At 41.5% G+C, this 23968-nt stretch overlaps 1 protein-coding gene across 2 annotated transcripts in view; it reads right to left on the bottom strand.

Annotated features, from left to right (window-relative positions):
* Window positions 1-23968, bottom strand: part of EPHA4 (EPH receptor A4) — a 108604-nt gene that overhangs the window by 34850 nt on the left and 49786 nt on the right. The window contains exons 5-6 of one of the 2 annotated variants that reach the window (XM_042796855.1): window positions 14707-15045; window positions 12430-12510 (exon numbers count right to left, since the gene is read on the bottom strand). In XM_042796855.1, coding sequence (XP_042652789.1) covers window positions 12491-12510; window positions 14707-15045 — 359 coding nt within the window. In that variant the 3' untranslated portion in view covers window positions 12430-12490. Of the gene's footprint in view, window positions 1-12429; window positions 12511-14706; window positions 15046-23968 lie in introns of those variants that run through there. The other variant, XM_033005423.2, reaches the window with a different exon arrangement.

Raw genomic sequence — 23968 nt, 5'->3', positions numbered from 1 at the left:
TCTGCAGCCCAGTCAATGACGAGGAGTTCTGAGAAGAACAAGTGACAAGCTCTCAAACCTAGTGTCCAGCTCATATCAGTTATATTTGTATTGATGTGTTCATAAACAGGCTAGAAAATGACATTTTAAAGACTGTTAACACAGCACTATTATGTTTTAAACATTTCCTCTGTTTTAAAGTTTCCATTTTTTGCCTCTCCCAAAAGAACCTGTGCTGCAAATCTTGCCAAACCACAAAAGCTGGCTCTGACTTGCATCAAATGAAAAGCTTAAAGGAAAACCCAGGCTGTTAGCGGCAACAAATAGTAGTAGTTGAAGATTATTAGAGTGCTTTCTTTCTACCAGACTACTCCAGCTTCAGTTTTGGAGACATGCAGTAGCTGCTGAGGATCCACAAAGAGCCTGTGTATTTTCTGGGTTGCACATCGAGCTCCAGGTCAGTTTTAAGCACAAACTACTTCAGCATACCAGAACTGCTCTAATTTAGATCAAACCAATTATAGGAGCTGAGGGCTGACCACAGTTCCCTGTGGTTTACATCAGGAGCTGCAACGAGACAGGGGTGACGAAGAAGATTTTGCACACCCAGGAGACAGCTTGTTCTGGCTATTAATTTCTGAGGACCAGCTCTTGACAGCAATACATTATTTTCAGGTACTGGCCCTCCAATTCTGAAGGCCAAATAATGATGTCACCTAATGCAATGCAGGTCTGGAGTAACTCCAGAGATCTGAATCTGCAACCTGCAATCCCAAAGATTGCCTTAAGCCAAAAGACTATAGAATCTACATTGCATTTAGCAAGAGATCTGTATTACGACTCAAGCAAGGGGTCTGTTTAGTCTGAGAACTGCTTGTTTTATTTCTGCTAGCTTGCTAAGAAATCCTGTTGGCATGTTCTGACAAGGATAACTTCATAGTTGCCAACAGAAACATGGCAGCATACTGTGTATTTCCTGTATGTATGAATGCCAGTTTAAAACAAACAGGAAAACAAGTCTTTCAGTTAGAAGGCAATTTATAAAAATCTGTCTGAACATTGCAACCACTTAAAAAACCCAGTACCGAAACATTTCTAAATGCTTAAACTATTAAATTAGAATGATTAGCACAAGAAGGGTGAACATACTTAGTGCTTTGAATTGCTCTAAGAAACTCTAGAGCTATAAGCAATTTGTTAAGGTGAGGAATTAGTCAGCAGTTGTCTGACCTGAGCAGGTTTGGAGCCGCTGGTCACAAAGCAGGTCACGCGGCAGTTACTCTTCCCTCTAGTTGAGGTTAGACTCTGACCCAATATAAACAACAATAAATTTTGTAGCCTAAAGAAGCCAACACTGATCCTCCACTGCATTATATCGGATTGAGAGAAGCAGAGAAAATGGGCCATGCAGTCCAGACAAAAAGAGATTGCTGTAACTCTCCCGAGTCCTCCTTCAGGACTCAGACCAGTCGTGCTTAGAGGTAGGATCCCACAGCCCAAATGTGTGTTGAACGCTTCTGAGAAGCACATGCTGTAATTAACCCTTTTACTTCCAAAATGCCGGCCCATCAAGCACATACCGCCAGAAACCACTGCTGCTGGGACACAATGTATAGCACCCGGGGTACAGTGGCTTGGGGCAGGGGACAGAATGAGAAATTAGAGATCATAACCTCTAGTTATTAAAACAGATGATAATGATGGAAATAGGGCATTCCTCAGCCACTCAAAATAAGTCATCTGGAGCAATCTGACCCACTTACCACCACCACCTCAGGGCAACTCTACCTCATCCACACACCCTGCTGTTCTCCTGGGAAGCCTGAGGTAGCCACCAGAGCTAATTCTTCCCCAGAAATTGCCTGCCCTTCACCTTTGTATTGCTGAACAGGAGGAGGATCTGCTGAGCTGCCTTTTCAAAACAAACTCCTCCACTCTCCCTCCAGCCCCTTCCACAAGGAAATCAAAGTTACCCTCAGAGACCCATCAGATGCCCTCAGATGAGCTCCCCTGTCCCATTCTCTAAAGCTTTCCTCAAGTCAAGCAACCACCCAGCTACTCCTCCTCCCATTTCCCATCCTCCTGCCCACAGTCAGAGGAGTTAAGATGTGTCTGCATATACTTCACGAGTCAACAGACAAGGAGGGTAGAGCTGTTCTTAAACTGTACAGGACCAAAGAAATAACTTACTGCATCTGTGCCCTGCAAAGCACTTCTTGTATGCAGCTTTTGAACCACTTGCAATAGCATCTCAACAATCCATAAAACAATATCAAAAATATTGACCCTGCTCTATCAATATCCCAAAGGGGCAACCCTTTGACTCACATTTCAAAGGAGAGCTCTCACCTCATGCCTCATGTCTATAGCTATTAACAGAAAGCCTCATTTCTGCTTCTTGGACCTTTCTTAGACTTACCACCAAGCCACCTGAACATGTGGTTACCCTAACAGATCTGGCATAAAGATTAACCCACTATGGGGCAAATGTGTGATTTGGTACCCAAGGCAACACATTGCCTAATGCTGTCATCCTTGATTCTTACACAGTTACTTTTTATTTACTTGAAACATGGATGTCTAGATGATATATATATATGTGCTAAATAACTTCCTTTGTCACTTACTTTCAGCATTAAGAATATTAGATTTTGTAAAAAGAGCTGCTTAAAAGCCTTTTTGAAATCCAGACAAATAAAAGCCTCTGCCCTATATGACACTTAGATGCTTTGGAAATACTAAAGTATCCTCTAAACAAAATAAATAAATAAATGTTATGACTCATTTTGCTAAAGCAGCTTTCACTGTTTTAATAAATAGATTTGGCCACATTGCCTCGTCCTGAATTCTGAAGTGCTACAGTAATAGCAGGGTTAGACTTTAGCATTTGGGTTTCTCAGATCAATCACCAGAAGTCAGAAATGGCAAGAATCTTAGAGGAAGAAAAGATAATAAAATTATAAACATTTTATTTCAACTGCGATACACAGCTCCAACAGCAACTGCAGGCTGGGTCTCAAACATGCCCTCCTGAGCCTGTGGCATCCAAGAATCAAAACTCATGACTCACCTGACAATAAAAATCAGAACTCCCATCTTAACACTTAAGAGTAATAAATTGTTTTGAGGACACCAAAGTTAAGGAACTTCGCCTTTATTTACTTTAAGCTCCATCACACAGAAGAAGCTGGTGCAGAAGGTTTGCATTTATGTATTTATATTTCAGCTGAACAGCATAGAAATTTTAATTATACTTGATACGCAGAGCATTCAGATGGAACTCCAGTAAAGTGCCTTCTGTATAAAGGTTAGATGTATTCAACATGATACAACCTCTGCCTTTGGGCTGTTGAGAAACTCTTGAGGTTTAATCAAGGTTTAGGTTTTCTGGGCTCATGTTAGAAGTACTTTGTGAAGGTCACTGGTCTGACAGAACTTGGAGATCCTCAGTTCTTCCAGGATGCTGCAAGACACTCTGCCATACTTCCCAGCAAAGTTCCTCTTCTTCAGGGGAAAAGGATACTCTATTTTTTTAGAAAAGTACCACAGAAAATCGGACTGCAGCACACAAAACTCTCACACTAAGAGCTCTTCTACCAGGTCCTCTAACTGGAACTGAATTAAGCCCCCTTTCCTTCATCCGCAATGGGCAGATTTCTTCAGGAAATTAAAAAGCATTAATAGACCCAATGAGAGAGAAAAGTATATTCTGCACACAGTGTTGCTGCAAAAAGCAAAGCTACTTGAAGTTTGCTCTACAGTAAAAAAAAAAAATGTGATGAGGGAAAAACTGGGGAAGAGTCTTAAGCTTCTTGAAATACATGAACCTTAAAATTAAAATCTTAGTTCATGATGTCAGTAGCCTATTACATCATAGATGGCACATAATTAAACTTATAAAGGGGTTTCATTATTTTGGTTTTATACCGGATGCTGAAAACTAGTGCATTATTCATTTAAAAATCGTGTCAATAAGAAAAACCCTAAATGGAATAAGCAATTAAATATTAAAGGTGGCTGCCTCAGTGGAAAACAGTCAGAAAGAAAATTGGTAAAATTTCCTGTGCAATACAAGTGCCATAAGACAGAAAAAAAGAAGAAAAGAAAAAGAAAAAGAAAAAGAAAAAGAAAAAGAAAAAGAAAAAGAAAAAGAAAAAGAAAAAGAAAAAGAAAAAGAAAAAGAAAAAGAAAAAGAAAAAGAAAAAGAAAAAGAAAAAGAAAAAGAAAAAGAAAAAGAAAAAGAAAAAGAAAAAGAAAAAGAAAAAGAAAAAGAAAAAGAAAAAGAAAAAGAAAAAGAAAAAGAGAAAAAAAAAAGAAAAAGAAAAGAGTAAAAATCAACCTCATGAGATTATGAAGATTTGGAGTTGTACAAAGAAAGCAGCCATGTTTATTTCCTGGAGGAGTACTGAGCTGCAATCTGGGCAAATAAAAGCCCATGAAAACAATAATCCCAAATTATCCCAGCAACCGCATAGATGGGTCTGTATTCTGAGTCTGGACCTCCCCTTTCAGTCCCATATTCACAGCAGATCGGAGGACACGGAGAGCCCACCCTGAGTCCCGATGAGAAGATCTCTGCAGCAGGTCTCTCCTCCCTTCCGAGGCCAGGGCCCCAACGGGCACCTACAGGGGGGAACTGAGAAGTGCACAGGATGGGGACTGCAAGGCAAAATACAATCTTCACACTCTTCAGTATTATGTGTCCTCCCTGTAAGGTCCATGGGTTTGTTTTTAGTTCAGCTTCGTCATTAACAGGTCCAAAAATTTTATTATCTTCTCATTTGATATAGATGAAGCTGGTAGCTTCCATTTAAGGATCAGTCAGACTGACTGAAAATAAGCTAGGAAACTCCTGTGCTACAGAGCCCCTCTAACCTGTGATGTTTGCAGCTTCTTGGTGTAACAATATAAATAAAAATATTATCTGGTTAAAGAAAAATGCCACATCTGCAAGCGATGCTAAAGCAGTCTGTCTTTGAGCCCAGTCCATTCTCTTCAAATCAGTTCTTCCCAGTACTTGCATAATTGCAGTTTTAACCTTCAGCACAAGCAGCAGGGAAAGCAAAGGGCTGAAATGCTCTTGGAAAGGCACTGTCGGGTCTGTGCATCATGTAGGATGGAGAGCCCACAAATCTCTGCAGCTCCTACAGGACTCCCCTTGGCCACCCTGCCCCAGGGTGCCAGGGGAGCCTCAAAACATGGGATTTAACACTCAGCCACTTACATATTCCAGTCACTTTCTGTCTTATTTATGTGCATGCACAATATCCTGATAAACTAGAAGGGAGGCTGCAGTCATTCCATCTGCATTCCCTTTTATGTTAAGAAAGATAAATTGAGGCTGATTCAGAGGACAGATTTAAAGAACGCAGTATGTTATCAAGACAAGCGCAATCTTCCCAGGGAGCCGTTGTAGTGGGTTGTCTTGAGATCATGCCTTTATTTGTTTGCTAAAATAAATGGACACCACACAAAACTCAATTCATATATAAGACATCTCTTCCAGCCCACTATACCTTCCTATTTTGCTTAGCCAAAACTGTCTTATTCTATTATTTATTGATGGGACTGTTTAATGGCACATAGAAAATTAAAAATAATAAAAAGCTAATTAAAAACTTCAGTGCTTTCCTTTTTGTCTTCGGTAATCTATGGAACTGAAAGACATTTATATCCAAAGCACATTACAGTTTAAGGGTTTTTCTGTCTGTAATAATCCATGGATACTTTCAATGAATTTTAATACATACGAAACCAAAGAGATTTTATGGAACAGTAGAAGTATTTAATAAAAAAAATCAGAACCAGTCAATTATCTTTTTAAGACTAGGTGATAGAATTTGATAGCGGAGATAAAAATCCTAATTCTGCAGGAACAGTTCAGAAGGCTGAGACAAAAGTTATCATTTCCTTTTAAATTAACAGTAGGACTTTTCCAAAAGATATGTTTTGAAATACAAATGACCAGAGGAATAAAATACAAATGCTTGAGCTTGCTACACCTCTCTAGACTGTATTTAAAAAAAATAAATCCAAAACCACAAGCAAATTTCGTTATTATCAGTTTACAAATCACAACTTTCAGAGACCCCGAAACCATTCTAGGAGTGCACTACTAAGCGTTCTGGGACTCTGGTTCTTGAATTTAGTAATGAAGGCAGATTACCTTAATCTAAGGAGACGCCATGAAATCCTTCAAGTAGATGCAGATAGAGGCTACGCATTTGACTGCTTTGTTTGGGAAGGGACGCCCACTGGAGCCCTGCCATAATAATAAAGCTCTCCTGCACACCAGCTCACACGTGGGGCTAAATCTGAAGTGACATTTCTCAATGAACGGAGCACGTATTCACTCATGTGCTCAGCATTTTGATGTTCGCAAAAATCTGGCAAACATGTTTATAGTGATCCAGCAGACATGCCACAGGTCTATTTAGTTCTCATGGTTTAATGCAATGCTATGCAAAAAATTAATGAAAAATAACAGGCTGCCTTGGGATGGCATTCTGGGACTATGACTTCATGCACAGAGATGGACTCAACACATGTTTTGCAACTCCTCATACACAGACAGAATATCTGAACCAAAGGCGGCTGCTTTACCCACCCTTACAGGGTCAGTTCAGCATCCTGCCCTCCAAAATATGAGCAGTGCAGAAACTCTGGGCTTCAGGGACTAGCGATGTTTATTTGTGCTACTCTGCATGGCATTTTAATTAGCAACTGTGCGGATTTAAAACCTTTGAATGGACACACAGGGGCAGTTGTGCAGCCTAGCTTTTGTGTTTCCACTCTCAAAAAAATCCTGTTTGAGGACATCAGCAGGGGGTTAATGGAAGCTTTGATAAAATTCTCCGAAGCCTTTTATTGTTGCTCAACTACAGACCGGACTCTGCTGTCTCTCTGGCTGCTTTCCAATTAATTTATTCAGCTGCAAAAACAACCAGAAAATTTAGAAGCCCATCTAAACATTTGGTAGCCACAAATATTCATGGGCAAAATCCATTTCCACCTGAAAATATTTCGTTGCCAATTGTTTAAGAGAAGCGCTCAGACCAAAGGGCAAGCTTCACGAATGTGAAATGTCAGTGCAGTGCCAGCGACAGGAGATGTGCAGTTAAACAGTCCAGAGCACATAAAAGCTGCAGGACTGTATCTTCATCTCTGTCAGTTTGGTAACTATTCATCTGTACCAACATCACTGAGATCAGAATTTGATCCAATTTGATGCCTCCTAAAAGTAAATTTATATCATTTAAATATGGTCAACACTACCCAGTCCTGAAATTAAAATCCTTTTTCCCCAGGAGGATATGTAACTAATCTCCATTTTCCATAGCAAACCATGAGATGTTTTTAAAAAGGTGACCAAACTTTTATTTAAATGCTGCAATAACTTCTTGGCTCTATCTGACATGCAACTTGTCTAAACTGTTCGCTGAACCCTGAAGCTAGTTATTTCCTAAGGATCTTTAGAAAGCATGGTGGTTTTTTTTTTCCTTCCGACCAAGACTTGTATCCCCCACCTTGAATACAAATTCATGGAAATGGGTGGTGCAGACAGCTTTGCCAGCAAGCAGGCAGTTGTTATTTTAATTATTATTTCTTTGTGGAAAGCTGTAGTTACCTTAAAATAATAATTTAATCCCTCCAAACAATAGTTTTCCCGGTTTTGTTTTTAAGAGGGGAGCACGTATACTTATAACTATGCATTTATTACAGACCATCAGTTAAAGCCTGTGCAAGAACACAGAGTTGTTAATAAGAAACTCCCACTTGCATCTGCGAGCTTGGAGAAGCTCCTTTCTTAGACGTTTTATCTTAGACACGTAATTAAACATGCAGTAGAAGAAATCTGAAGTGGTCAGTACAAGACATCTGTTGAGTCTCTGAGAAATCTCATGCTCAACACTGAGATTTGACCATTCAAAAGTATTCTTAACTGCTTGCTTACATGTAATTCCCAAATTTCTTGCACTGGGACGGCTCATCTTCTTTCTGGATCTCCCTCTGAATTTATTTTTGAAAGGTCTGTGGTTTCCCAAAATACATTATTTGGCTTGTTTCAGAAGTCATCGTGGTAACTTCCTTCCATGTAAGTCTTCAGACAGCAAAGGCCAAAACACAACTCCCATGGAGAAACAAAGCGAGGGAAGAACGAAGCACGTCACCGGTTACAGCAGGTGAAACCCTACAACGGCTGACAACTTGTCCCAACCCTTCTGCTTGAGAATGTGTGTATGGGGGGGACACTGCTGCTTATGTCTAGCAGATAGATGTGAAGTCCTAGAAACCACACTGGTTTAGATTCAGAATGAGAAAGTTGCATACAATTAGCCTGGAATTCTGCAAGATGCTACAACAAATCACTCAGTGTCACGCTCATGGATCACCCCTTTTTCAAGGCCCTGCTTACTAGTTTTGAATCTCTTTCCCTATTGAATTCATGCTTGACACAGCTCCATTTGAGGAACAAGAAGACTGCTGATCCATCATCCTTAGTACAAACACTTTTAAAACAAAATAAAAACACCCTTTTGCAACTCCCCTTTTCCATTACCCCGGCATTTTACAGAAAAAAGATTGCAGCATCTAGAAGCATCAGGCACACATCCCATGCTCTGGACATCTGGCATGTATCCAGATGTTTGCCAAGAGATTATTTTAAATCAGGCTTGTGGGGAATTGGGTGGTCAGGGTGCTGTGACTGTTTATACACACCCAGCTACGTGCACGAGTTTCCTCCTGGGTTTGTGTGCCTGTAAAAGGACTCCTGGAACAGGCTATTTGTATCCTTTGGCTGCAGGGAACAAGTAACTGGAAAGGGTGGGACCATGTTGGTAGCAAGTACTTTGAAAAAAATAAAAATAAAAAATTGAATTGACTCCTGGATGTCTGGGAAGGCAACAGCAAGGTACTGCTATGCCCAGCATCTGGACTGTTTGAGCAAAGACACAAACTCACCCACCCTCCCAGCTTCCACATAGCCTCAGCAGGCACTAGGGAAGGGTGATGTCAGAGCAGAAAATGACTTATTTTGCCAGCTTACACTATCTTGGAGGGGCTGTGAAACTGTGATTCAACACAACTGTATGATGAATCCTGTCTCCAAGTTAACAGAACTCCTGCCCTGGACATTTGGAGATGACGACTTCCTTGGGGTTAGACAGCCCTTCAAAATTGTGCTTCAACGTAACAATAAACAGGTCATCACCAGGATTGCATTAAAAAAAAGGAAGATTTTTGCAAGAGCTGAGCATAAAACTATAGCAGTCTGAACAACTACAGACCTCTCTACTTTTGAAAGTAAAATTAACTTCTTTTACCACCTCCTTATCAATAACACACTCAATACGCATATAAATATCACCACATACAAAATCAAAAAATGTTATGTTCACTCTCAGCGAACAGAAATTATTTAATGAAACCAGGACTACTATAAGAACATGATGGAGTTTACAGAATCAGCTGGATCGATCCATCTTCAGAGTATCTGTTAATTTTATTTTCCAGTAGAAGTTTACGGGTATTCATGCAGTCACCTAAAGAAAGTTCTGCAACTGAAATCTACTTAATAATGTCTTTTGATGTTTCACTACAGAGCAATTCTTTATAGATAAGTTATAAATATCCAGGAAAGTAGCTGGATTAAAAAGAAAAAGCATTAAAAAGAAAATACTGAAAAACTTGGGTTTCCTGGCCTTGGCTTGTGTTGCTTTTGATCTGCCTGAGCAACTATTACTTTGTCGATATGAGGAGTGCACACTGACCAAGGGCAATGTATGTCCATGAATTTTTACTGACTGCAAATTTAGCTCTGCACAGGCTAAACCACACTGGCAGAATGTAAGACCTTACATGCATTTTCTGTGCTGTTCTGTACAACACGTGAGGAATGCTAATCAGCATTTGAAAGGAAACATGGGATTTCAAAGAAAACCCACCGAAATGCAAAATGGGAATATATTTTCCCCTACCAAAAAGTCCAGTAGAACTTGTGAGCCATCTGGAAGCAAATAACTCCCACTTCTTCCCCCCCTGACATTTCTAACTTAAAACACAATCATCCTCAAAGGATCAGGATCTTCCAGATTTTTTTTTTTTCCTTTTAGTAATGGAATTAAGAACATAAACAACAAACAAACCTAAAGGTTAAATATAACCGAGTAACAGTTGACATTTTCCTTCCCTGCACTGAACACCAATATTATGGGTTCATCGCAGTTTGGTCACCACGACTGCAGCCTGTCCCAGAAGAATGCTCCATTCACGTGGGTCTTCTCGGCAGTGCTCAAGTGCTGATGGCACCGTGACCCATTTTACTACTGCCTGGAAATGGGTACTGAACAACCGCAGGGCTCTGAGTGACGGAGAGGGACCGGGGGAGCGTACAACAGAGCGGGGGAAGGACTGCAGCACAGCCAGCCACACCGCTCTGCCTCCGAGATGAAGCAGCTTTGAGACAGGCGAACAGACAGCTAGACAGGCAAGGTGTGGGGGATCCGAGAGACAAAGGAGCCAGGGAGAGGAGAGAGAATAGAAAGAGGGAAAAATGGGACAGAGAGCTTAAGAAATTCATAAGAAAGATCAGTTCTTCATCCTGAGCACAGGCAGCTTGAAAACATCCAGTCTGATGCAGTGGGAGAAAGAGTAAGTTTATTTATTTATACTGTATTTTCATCCTAATTGGCACATCCTGCCTCCTGCCTCCATCTAGCTGTGCTGGTCCACTTAAGGAAACACTGAGCCCCAGGTAACCTAACAAGGTAACAAATCACCAGGCGGTCTATTTATTCAGAAATATCAACCATTTTAACTCCACAAAGCAAAGGAGCAAGAAGGACATCCATCCCTCATAAAAAGCAAACAAAAAGAAGGGAGCAAAGCAAGCAGCATAACGACTTTGGATTTTAAATCTCATTTAGAGCTTGTGTAGGCTCTGCCCACCTGCACTGCTCCCCTGCCTTATGAATGCCTTTAGCATCGGGAAAATCTTGTCCTTGCAGTGCTGCCCCTCGGACATGCACACACACGAACTTAGCAGTGAACCTGGCTGTCAGGTTGGAGACCTAAACAGCTCGGCTGTTATCTTTAATAAAAATATAAACTGTTCAGTGCCTCTTCAAAAAACTCCAAAATCTTCATGCGTGCTGTGAACAAGGTCTCTTTATTGAGAGATTTACTTTTAATTTTGAACAGCTTCACAGCATTAGCCTTAGCAGAAAAAAAATAAAAAGAGCCCAGAGATTTTTGAGCTATTCAGTCAACTGCCTGGTAGAGTTTCTCATTGAAATTAGCTTCTCCCAGCAGCATTGCATGAGAATTGCTGGTTTGCATCTCTTCCACATGTCATTTCACATTTTTAAAAGATGGACAAAGTGCTGATTTCATTTGATTGAAAACAGAAAGCCACAAAAGTCACCACTGCTGGTAGAGACCCTTAATATCAGCATTTCCCAGGACTCGTGCTAAGGGCGCTGGCTCCAAGTTTCAACAGCTCAGTGTTCCATCCTTTGCTTTTTTAATTTCTTTTTAATCTTATATGGGAAAAGAGTGGTGTTTCTCATCTCAAAAAACTGAAAAAAATTATTATGCTTAACATGTAGAATAGCAAGCTGAATTCACCATTCAAAATTCTTAAAATGTCACAACATTGAAGTATTTCACAGTAGGAGATAGAAATTTTTACTTGGTTCAAAGCCTGCAATTTAGCTTCTCTCTTTAAAAAACAAAACAATACATAACAAAAAACAAACTATAAAAACCAGGACCTTTTCAAAAGAAGGAGGAAAAATACTTCTTCAAATGCTTTTTGATATTACTTTGAATGGCAAAAGCTTATTTTCATTTAAAAATTTTGCTACCGTATTGGAAACTGAAAAGAGTTTCCAAACAAAGGGGGAAAATAAACTTCCCCATTTCATTATCTCCAGGAGTAAAATGGCAAAAACAAACCAAATAACACCTGTGCTTTTCAACTGCACCTTTTATGTCACTGCAAGACATTTCTTCAATTTTGTGCTGAATATACTAGTAACTGATTTCTCAGTGCTTTCTGTCTCCAAATGCATACCTTCTACAGGGGCTAGCATCATTGTAAGCAAACACACAAATATTCGTATTTCTGATTCTGACATCAAAAACTGCATTCTAAAATTTCTGTATATTTCCTTCAGATTATATGGTTGCATATTTGGAAGGTCAATTTGAGACTGCTGTTAAGAGGGAGGATTTTCTGGTCTCTTGCATATTTATCCCCACTGAATTTAACTCAAAGTTGTACCTCTTGCAAACAATTCCAGCAAATTCCCCACAATACAACACAAAAGTACTGCTCATATCTAAAGAACTAAAGAATCACATTAACAACATTTTTTTTTTCTACCAAATGTTGGAAAGCACAAGCAGATAGAAAAAACAATAAAGGCATTTACAGTTTTTCGGTGTTGGCAATTTCAGTTTTATTAGCAAAACAGGGAAAGAGTGTTGCTAAAGGAGGAGCTTGGCTCTAATCCGAATTTAAAATTGCTGCAAAGAAACCAAGGTTGCTTTATGTTAGTGTAAGAAAGGTACAAAATCAAAACCAAGCCTGTGGCAGTGCTCTACCATGACATGATTTCTTTATAATGAAATATAGTGAAAGAAAATGAGTGGCACACGAATTTTAATGCACCCCAGACACACATTTACAATGATTAAACAGATCAGTACTTGTAAAACCCAAGGGTCCAACTTTGCAAACCTTTACTCAAGCAAGCAGTTGCACTGAAATCAATGGGATTATTTGCATATGTAAGGACTATTTATCTCAGTTGAGATCGGTAGGTTTAGGCCACACATTTCTGTTTAGATCTCCTATGCAGCAGAATACACAAAGTTGTATGAAGAACAGGAGAATGCCGGCACCTTGGAGTTAATTTTCATTTGTACCAGTACAGTTTTCTCCAGCCCTCTGAAGCATTTGATAGACTGGGCATGTTTCAAAATTGGAAATGTTGGCAAAAATACAAATTTCCTGATGTGAAGAACTGCTACTCATGGATAATAAACAAAATCAATTCTTATTTGCATATTCAATCAGATTTCAGTTTGCATATTAAAGCATAAGATGGTAGAATTTTCACACGGTAGATGGATCCCACTCACTTATTCATGCATATATGCATCCACTAATCCTTACACATGCCAAAATCAGTCAAGAAATACTCTCTTTGCTAGGCATTCATAGCACAAAAACACTGTCCCTGCTGCTGTTCTCAACCTTCTCTTTTCGTATAGCGTATGACAGCATTCTCCCGCAGCTTTCTCCCAAGACTCTGTAATAGCCCCTGCTCTCTATTAGTCTTCTTTTCACTAGGCAAAGCGATAGTTTGAATTTTTGAATCATAATTTAAAAGGGATGCTGTCAACTGTATGTGTAAAGAACAAAAAACACTGGACCAGATTTTCAAAGGAGCTTCAGCGTGGGCTTGACAATTTTGCTTGTAACTGTCACTGCAAAATTGAATGTATGTCTCACTATTAATATTGAAGTGTTCTGGACTACAGCTAAAATTCATACATTTAGCCTATTCATACCTATTTTTCACACGCATCTACTAAGAAACAGAATTCAAAATATTTATATAGTCCAGTGCTATCAAAATATACAATATTAATATTATCCCACACACCATAAGTTTAACAATAAATGATAATCCTATAAAATATGCTCTAAGGTGCTGAATGCCTGCAACATCTGTGGGACTTGAAGGCAATCAGCACTGCGAGCGATTAGATAACAGGTTTGATGGTCATGTAGCCAGTCTGAGAGTCTGGATATCTAATTTGCATATAGAACAGTGTCATATTTAAGTGTATATAATTGTGTGCATTAAATTAAAAATTCAGCTGGAACCCTGTGCTTGAAACCCTAGCTAGCTACAAACAAGAAATACTTTCATGTAATTAAAAAAAGAATCATACAAATGATCACCAAAACTAAACCACAATCTGCTGCAGCAGCCTTTACTAGGTCAAGCACAGGGGACTGAAAAAAGTAGAACTGCCTAGGGTATCTGAAATCATCAGCTATAAACAGAAATAGTATTTCACTCTCTGAGATGAGTGAAACACAAAAATCAGGCAGCATGAAGATGAAAGCTCATATAGAATTTCTATAGTAATGCCAGCTCTGATCAATTGAAACATTGTTAGCAGCCGGCTAAGGAGGTATTTATTTAACAATGGGACAGAATCTAATTGACTTTGCAGGAGAGGAGAGAGAACAGGCAGGCAGGCGAGCACCAACTCATTCCTCTTTTTCAATCCTACGCTGCCCTTTTTGGAAGGGGACAGAAGAACAATCCTGTGCTCCCCGACCATGTCTTTTGCCCTCTGTAAACACCAAGGGCATACTCGTGTCCATGTGCAGGGCCAAGGGCTCCAAAGGGTGGTTGCCCAGGGCAGCTGTGCTGTTCCGTTTCTGCAGAATGCTCCCAGCGCCCTCGCAGCCTGCTGCAGCACAGCTCTGCTCCCAGCTACAGGAGTCAAACCCTCCTCTGTTTGCCAAGCTCTAAAGAATTTAAACTATCCATATAAATAAGAAGAAAATAAGGGTTTGACCCAGTTACGCATCTTAGGGCTCTTTACATTCATTTGTTAATGCTAAACGTAATGGAAATCACAGCTTTCCTCAAACACAGGCAGAATAGAGAGCAACAGAATTTGTGTTGAGGTTCCTACCTGCTTGGTTAGTTGTCACAGTGACTGACACAGCTTGGTCCTGGCTAGGATTTTGCTTGGAAACTCCATTCACTGCCCAGACTTCAAAGGTGTAGTTAGTGTGTGCCAGGAGGTCAGTAATGGAGACTTTGGTGGTTTTCAAGCCGTTCTGCTGGGGGCTGAAGTGCACACCGCTGCCACAGGACCGGCAGCGGCCGAGGTCGCCGGCACCGCACCTCTTGCATACCACATTGTAGGAGATGTCTTCCCGACCACCTTTGTTCTGGGGGGGTGTCCACTCCAAGTTCACCGATGTCTCATTGACATTGGAAATCAGGTTCTGGGGAGCAGACGGAGGGCCTAGAAAGAAAGAGTCCACATGTTTTTAGTAACTGGAAAACCATACGTGGTATCTTCAGACTTAGGGTCCTGGGTGATACTGACTGTGTGCAACTCCCAGTTAAGTCAAGGACAGCGAAGACCACACAGAATTTTACTTCTCTGTGTTCTTAATGAAGGTGAAAACTTAACTGCTAAATCAAACTCTGATCTCTTCATCTGATGAATTAACAGTATTTTCCAGCTCTAAATAAGCCTGAAAGTCCAGTATTGCAATCAAACAAGAGTGGGGGTTTTTACCTTTCACTATTTACACTTGTTATGAAGAACTTAAAATTTATAGATTTTATGCTCATTTTTCCATGATCTCCTGGGCAAAGCATCAAATGAACAAACTCCTGCTTCACTTGAGACTCTTGAGATCCCCCATTACCTACAGGCAGACTCTCACTGAAATTGTTGATCTCTCAATATATTTTTCTTGAGAAGAGAAGTGCAATATTTTCCAGACAAGTGGATGTCAGGTCGCGTTCAGTGAACAGTGAAGCCCATCAAGCAGGAAGCTGGACATGACACTTTGGGATACAGGAAGGAGGTCTGAGTATAAAGCTGGACATAGAACTAAGGCTTTAAAGGAGGCAGAATAAAGGTCACAAAAGGGGAGTGATGGAGAATGTGAAAGAACTGGGGAGGAGAATATGGTGAGCAGCTGAAAGAAGTGCCGATATAAGAAAACCAGTCAGGAACAAGAGACCAGACAGAAAGCTTGGAAAGACGACTGAATCAGAGACACATGTCAGCTCTTGCACCACACGGACAGGAGACTTTAAGACTCATAAACACACCGCCAAACAGTCCCAGCTGGTTCCAGCATGGGGACGATGGGAGCTGGGGCCGGAGCGGAAGGCAGGCTGGGGGGGAGCTCCCCGGGCAGGAGAGGGGCAGAGCTGGGCGCAGGGCAGGGGCGGCAGGAGCGGAGCAGAGCCCACCGGAGGCAGCTCCTCCCGGCACCTCCAGCAACCCGCTGGGGCTGTAATGGTCGGTTCTGCCCGACCGGGCAAACTGCCTCCAGCAGTGCCCTGCCTCGCTCTGTAACCAACGCACAGGCAGAAGTCTTATTTATATGCTTAAATTCCCACAGGCCCAAAACCAATAAGCACACTGAAAATGCAGAAGAGCTAATCCTGTGACTCTTAATCTAATTTCAATACAGTTGAGGTGAGACACATTTTTTGTACCCTTAAATTTAACAAGGATGATTCAGAGCAACGCCATGAAACAGATGGGTATTTTATACATCACAAAAATCTTAACTGATCATCGAAAGGTAGCCTATTCTGGGGGTAGAGCACGAAGGCACTCTGACTACGTACACAATACTTTGGGACAGGACATGAGGTAAATACTGTATCCAATAGAAATGAAACAGAGAGTGAGAACAACACTTGCAAAATGTAATGATCCAAACTGGAATACAGTAAAAATAGCAGTCTTTAGTAATTACTCATAGTTAGAGCTTTAAATACAGATACTATTACCAGAAAAATACTGGAAATAATTTTGTAGAAAATCACAAATTCAACTTTTATTCAAGACACAGGAGAGCTTATGAAAGCTTCTTAAATTTTATCAAAATACATTTGATGGTTGGAATTCAAAAAACAGTTCAACCAGCTATCCTAGCAGAAAAGGAAGGGAAAGAGAAAGTTATGGCAAGTTTCATTCCAGGTTTTCCATTCCTGTTATTTGTCAAATGATATGAAACTGGAAAAAAATTCAGCCAGCACCCATAGTTTCATGAAGTGTATAAACAAATCAATCATAATCTCCCATATGCTAAAGGTACAAATGCAGCCATCAGGCTAAAATGGGAACCGAATTCATCACGGTGGAATTCTGCTGAAATTACAAAGTAACTCAAGTGTAGCAGCGAAGAGGTTAAGCCCTTAAAAGGTGACTATGGTGAAGATTAATTCTGGCTGCCTCAATTTATCAGGTGCATCTAACAGGAAGCCTGAGACTTGAACACACTGCAGAGGACAAGGTTTTGAGGGTTACATCAAGGCCTTGGGTCTGTGCTTAAAGCTGCCAGGATGTAACATACGTTCAACAGGAGACAGGACTTTTATTTTAGGATAGACAGGTAGGTTAAGAAAAGAGTCTTAAATTACATTAAAGTCAAATGTATCTACTTCTCTTCATCACCTAAACGAATGGTCTCTGCTGCAAGTGTAGCTGAGCAAGGGTTGTTTCTCAGTGCTCGCTTCAGAAATACAAAATTAGTATCTTCCTTTTGAAAAGAGGGAAATCCTCCCTTCCTGCCAAACCTCTGAAACAGTCTCTGAGTTAATCAGGGCTGACAGGTAGAATTACTGCGAGAAGAAAGCCCAGGCCAGCCCCTGTGACGGGGAGCCCTCCCGCCTGCTGCACCACCGGGCTGCGGTTCACGACTCTGATTTACACACTGGCAGCAATTAGGACTGCTAAGGACAAAACCCCTTTACTCAATGATCAGTTACCCAAGACAGTAAGTGACATTTCCTGCTCCAAAAATGCTGAAAAACTAGAAGAGAAAGAAAAGGGAAAGAAACTGGTTTTAATCTCTGTTCATCATGTGAAAACTGAGACAGAGAGCAATGTGGCAAGATGACAAGGGCACACAAGACATGCCTTGCACATCTGGGCATCGGTCACAATTCTCCCAAGTCTCAGCCCAGTGCCTCTGCCCCATAACCAGCTCTCCTTCCCCTGAAAGCTGGGTTTGCCAGCTCCCCTGGGCAGGAGAAAGAGGCCTCCTTTTCAAAAATACACTCCAAGTGCAATGAAGTGGGAGACACTCCTGATACCATGAACTCAAGTGGCAGCACAGGAACTGCTGAGCAGGAACTGATCTAGACATCATCTACCCCAAAACTGCCCCACACCAGGGCTCTCTCTCCAGGGCAGGCAGGTGCACAAGGTGACGTTTGTCCTTCCACACTGTCAAGGAGGCAGGAGAACAAACAAAAGCCTCTGGAGGAAACCAGCCACTTCAATAGACTGCAAGTCCAGCACGGTGAAGGTCTGAGCTCACCAGAGCAGCTCGCGGAGCCGGTGGGAGCTGAGGACAACCATCCTCCCAAAGGCTGTTTGGTACCTTGCAGCAACAAGCCCTGAACAGAAACTGCTCCTGTGGGAAACGGCAAGAGCTTTACTGTGAGGAAAAGCAAAAGGCAGTTTCTTACAGAGCGTTCACTTGCTGCAATCACACAGTGGGAGCATCAACTCAGAGCATGGCCGGGAGAGCTGAGATAAGGTGGTGCCAGTGCAAACACCTCCCCTCCCTGAGCAGTGCCCAGCTCTGCCAGGGTTGCCTTATTTCAGGGGGATATTCATGAAGCAAAATACTCCATGCAAGGAAGGTTCATACTGCCACAGCTACAGTCTGAAAGAGGTGCCTTTTAGCTCAGATACCGCAGCCAGTTTGGGGTTAAACTCAGACTTACTCTGATGTCCATTAAGATATTTTCCAAGGCTCTAGGTCCAGTTTCACATGGGAAAATGTGCCAGAATGAATCAAGCTCCTCAGAAGCAAAAAGTCAGTAATTAGTATGTGGGACAGGGCACTGCAGTGTCTAAACAGAGGCGCAATGAAGCGGAAAACCAGGGAAGCAGATGCTTGCAGGTCACAGAAATGAGTGCACCACCTCCAGCATGAAAAGGAAGATGTGGGGGCGTCTCCAAATTGTGGGCTGACATTACAGTGAGGGGAAAAGCAATTTCTTTTCTTCCTGGAGCATAGTCATCAATGGAGCTGTTGGCACTGGGAGTGGGGAATAGTTTCAGATTGATGGGCCTGGTTTCAGATGTTGAAACACAGGGCGTATCTGCTCCTTCAATGGTGATCAGGATTTGCTTTGTTTCTGACAACAGAGCCACTGCCAATAGATGAGATGAAAACCCTTTCAGGGCTGTGGCAGGCTGGAAATGCCAGCGCTGTTTCAAGATGCAGGATCCCGCAGGAACAGTGTCCTTGATGGCCAGACCACTGCCCTCACACAAACCCTCTGTCCCCTTGCAGAAAAATCTAGCTACGGGGCAGATGAGAGGGGAAACAAGGAGCTGAGCCACTAAAACTGGTGTCAACATCCCTGATTTTATCCCAAACCCCACGATTTACAACATTTCACTTAAAACTCCTGCTGATGGAAGCATGCTATTGCATGAGCCATTCAGCACTCTAGAAGCATAGAGCTAATAGTGCCACACAACACAGAAGAGCTTAAAAATGTGACAGTCCTTACAAAAGAAAGGAAAAAAAAAATCTATACATTTTTATTTTGTAAAACAACTAATTTTAAAGTTAATTTTATGATGTTAGGAAGCCAAGTGCTCTCACTTTCCTTGCCCAAGACAACAGAACCTGAGAGATGGATCTGCAGAGCCGATCGCACATCTCCTGTTGGGGGACTGCAAAGAGGTCACAATTTGTTCATGGGCCTGAAAGCCAGATCCCTCACCCAGCCCATTTACCAGCACCATGAGCAGACATGGGGGACTCCTCTGTGGGAACATAGGGAGCGGAAGTTTTTAATTTTATTCCTTCCTAGGGCTCCATAAATCTTGCTTCACAATAAACCCATCAAAATCAACTGAGCCATGAAGCAAATGGAAAGGCCCTGGGTGGAGCAGTTCATTGTGTGTGTCAGGGCTGAGGGAAACACTGAAGAGTCTGTTTAGCAACAAATAATCTTTGTCAAGCTAATCTTGCTATCTTCCTCAACCTTCCTATTAGATTTACTTAAATGTATTGGGCAATGCAGATTGTTTGGCCTTCTCTTGCTGCAATAAGCTATAGCCATTATATCTATCTCTTTCACCCACAGATAAACAGATCTGTCTGTCTTAAGGGCAATGTAGTATCCTATGTCAAAGGAATATTCAGCAAAACTAGAGCTTTTAAGGCTTTAATAGCATATGCATTACTTCTACTAAAAGGATTGATGTATTTTAGCACTCTTACCACAATCTCAGGCTGCATTTTAACTTTTCATCCATCAATATTCCTCTCCCTCCCTTCCTAAAAATCACTCTCCAGCTGGAAGTCTCCTGCACACCACTGCAAGTCTGATAAAAGGCTTGATGAAAACCATGACAAGGGCACATATCAACACCTGACCTACTTTCCAGACCACAGGACATCTCCACGCACCACGTTAACTGTGTGCCAGCTCTCTGTGGATTATAGGTCTCTGTGGACATAGTTAAGGAGCCTCTGTGATTCATACCAGGGATCAAGTCCCGTCTGAGCACCGAAGTGACTCACACACAACTCCCATGGTGAAGACCCTGTAATGAACTTGCTACCTGGGACTGAACTAGCACCTGTGGGGTGCAGAAGGCAAGGAGCCACAGCTGTGAAGCAAAGCAGGCTGCAGACTAACACTGGGCACAATGACATTTCATCAGTAAAGTGTTTATTTGCAAGGAAAATAATATTTTGCATTTTAAATCAGGTGCCCCATACATCTGAGGGACCATCAGAGGTTGCTGGCTAAAAGTCTGCCTTTTGTTTGGATACCATCCTGCTGAAGAAGTTATCTCAAAGCCCCTTTCTTCCTGCCACCAAAGGATAACAGTACAATGGTAGGAGGTTCAAATTAGTGGAACTGGCAAAATCATTCCACAAAGGAAAACTCTATCCTGAATGCAATGAACAATTTCAAAGGAAAATAGCACAAAGATGATTAGCTGTAACCGAGGGAATATTCCTGCTGCCCTCAGGGATCGGTCGCACCCAGCCCTTCGGGCACGCCAAAGGGAACGCACAGGCACCAGGACCCTCGGCGTGCCCAAGGTCGGGGTCTAACCAGGCTGCACCAGGACTGCAAGTTCAGCACGGCCACCGAGCCACGAGTCCAAAGGAGAGTGCCTCTCCCTTGCCAAACCCCATATACTACAAACCCATGGCAAAGGGCGTGCTGTAGCCAGGCTCTGGGGGCTGGAGGGACTCCAGTGAGACATGCAGACAGGCGTGATTTGTAAGGTGTGCAGACAGACTCCAACCAAGTCAGCCCACCCTTTCTCTCCCTATAGCTGTAAACCCGACCAATCTACACAACTGAAAAAAACCCTCTGGAAACTAAGCCTGGGATCTGAGGGTAGAACTATAAATGCACTGTGCTAGTGAACTGTATTTAAATGGTTATGACAAAGGTTTTAATATCCCTGGTTTTACATCTTCCTTTTTTATTACTGATCTGCCCAGCAAGGTGCTGCTCTAAAAGTCTCTGTGGGTGTATGCAGTAAATTCAATTACAGTTTTCTACAACTGGACCAGACAGACTTGTTTGACGTAAAGAATACTGTCTTCACTAAACCAGTTAATTTAGTTCAGCAACAGCGTATGGTTAGGAGGCGTGGATTAAAGGACAGTAAAAGGAAAAGAGAAAGAAATGATTCTCAGCAAAATAGCTCCCAAGTGACTTTGTTGTCCCATAAAATGACAAGAAATAAGGAAGACCTTGTGTCTTGGTTCTTTGCTGCCCCAGGTTGATAGGATGCCAGAATCCCACCTTTAGACAACTAGCAGCTCCAAATCTGAGGCAAACAGATTTTGTTTGCCAGAGCTACAGGTGAGTAAAAAAAATCTTTTTCCTTTTCTCAGCATTGCTGTGGACAAAGCACTGAAAATAAAGTTCAGGGTTTTGGTTTGGCCAATTTATCAGAGCTGAGTAGCCATTATATACAATTTTCTTAGGTTGAAAAACAAAAAGCATCACAAAACAAACCAAAAAGCACCTCAGCACAGGGTTCTGACACTTAATGCCTTTAAAGTAAATTTAGCATTTATGAGAAACCCACTCTGATGGCACCCAAAATAAAGTTCTCTTTAGCCACAAACAGTTGCCTGCCCACACTCCTCTGTCTCAACATGCCCCCTCTGGCAGAGGGCTCATTAGCAGGAGCATCTTTATTTGTGCCAGCTTAGTCCTCAGCCATTAATGGTGGACTATTTTGGCAGCAACATTACCCATTAAGGGCTAAACTGATATTATCAGTATTTGGACCGTAACCACATCTGTTTACTACTAACCTATGGTATGGTTAATATTCATTACCTTGAAAAAAATCTATCTGTGGGAGGAGATCTATTAAAAACACAAGCTGAAACCCACACTTTCCATGGAAGTGCTAATGGAGATATTTCAAATATATACCCTCAAGAAGGCAAGTCTTCATTATAAGCATCCTGTCAGTCACCAGATCAGTGCATTTAAAATATACTCTTCTTTAAAAGAAACATGCTCTTAAAAGGTATGTATGTGACTAAGTAACAAGCAGGATGAAGGTTTTGAGCTCTGGAAGGAGAAAATTATTGAAAAATAATTTACTCAGTCTTGTGTGCACATGTGTAAAAGCGTATTTCTCGATCAGGTAACGGATATCTCTACAGCCAGGGCAACGGATAATTATTTTCAAGTGGGTTGTCACCCTGCATTCGGTCTGCGTTCGCCTGACAGTGTGAAATCAGAAGGAAGCTTCATTGGCAATTCCCACCAGACATCAGAAAACCTCAAGCATGTAGAAAATACTTTAATCTTCTTTAACCATTCCCACACTCTCCTTGAGGAAAAAATCACCTCTCTTTTTTTGAGGCAGAAAAAGTAGACCTTAGCTTGATAAGGATTAAAAATTATTCTAATAGTAAAAATAATACAACAACCTTCTGCAGTTCGAAGCTTTCTAACTTCACCCTCAAACCGAGAAAACCTTAAAAACATACTGTTAAATGCAGCAGAGTGCCAACTATGGGTGTTTGTTAAACAACGTCAATCAGGCAGACCAGCAGGCGTCGGTGGGCCTTGGACCGGGACTGACAAAAGGATCCTCTTTATGAGCCTGCTCCAGAGACACTGACCCTCTTCATCTCCAGTGATTTCAAAGGGAACTCAGGGTATTCAGAAATCTTGAGCTAATTTGCTACATAATAAACAAGATTCATACAACAGGGAAGGTTGCTATGACTCACCACCATTTAGGAGCCTAGTATGAACTGGCCTGTTTTGAATTGGCAACTTGGCCTTGGCTATACTACAGAGGAGCAGTTAGGTCTTTGATAAGTTACAGGAGCAGCAGGCAACTGGGAGCAAGCATCCAACTGTCTAATAGCAAGAAAACCTAACCAGAAATGCAGTATCAGAAGCAGTGAAAAGTTTAGCACATCTTCTGCTACACAAGATCTGAAAGCCAGCTTTTGTGTACAACACAGCAAGAATAAAGAGAACAAATAACAAGGTGTAGAAAATAAAAGATCCATACAATGAACAACTCCAAAGACCTTTGGAGCCTATCTACAGAGAGCAATGAAATGTCAGTGGAAGTACATTGAGTACCTTTGAAGGGGGCTAGCTCAGGCACTAAGCAGCAGTATGACTCTGCTAAGGCTTTTAGTTGTGTTTGCCAGCCTCACCAATGTGACCATACTGCTACTCTCTCAACTAGGCCTCAAGATGCCATTATTGTATAGATAGCCTTTAACAATTCTAATCAATACTCCTTAACTTGATCATGGTCCTAAAATTCATCTCCCTGGAGGCACAGTTGAGTGTGAAATTGAGAGTTTACTGTTTTCAGAGTGAATGCAAATAAAGTAATTGTTAAACAATCAATGTTTTTAAACTCTTTAAGTTCCCTCACTAAAATGTCTGGCAAAGTGGTGCCAGGCACAGCCTTCAAGAAAAAGCACTTCGGCCTCCTCTTTCTGTCTCATAAAGCTTCATTAAACCTGTACAACTGTGGAGCTGTCAATAATGTTTCAGCATGTGAGCTGTGAAGCCCTTCAGATAAGCCTTTGTTGTTGATCTTTAACCATCTGAAAGACAAATTATAACACAGAGTAAACACCTGGGCTGTGTAAGTTTAGGCTTACAAATAAAGCGCACACTTTCCTGTGACAGTTGTA

The sequence above is a fragment of the Tyto alba genome, unplaced genomic scaffold (assembly GCF_018691265.1).
Source record: "Tyto alba isolate M040663 unplaced genomic scaffold, T.alba_DEE_v4.0 Super-Scaffold_10, whole genome shotgun sequence".
NCBI lineage: Eukaryota > Metazoa > Chordata > Aves > Strigiformes > Tytonidae > Tyto > Tyto alba.
This window is presented reverse-complemented; position numbering and strand designations above follow the sequence as displayed.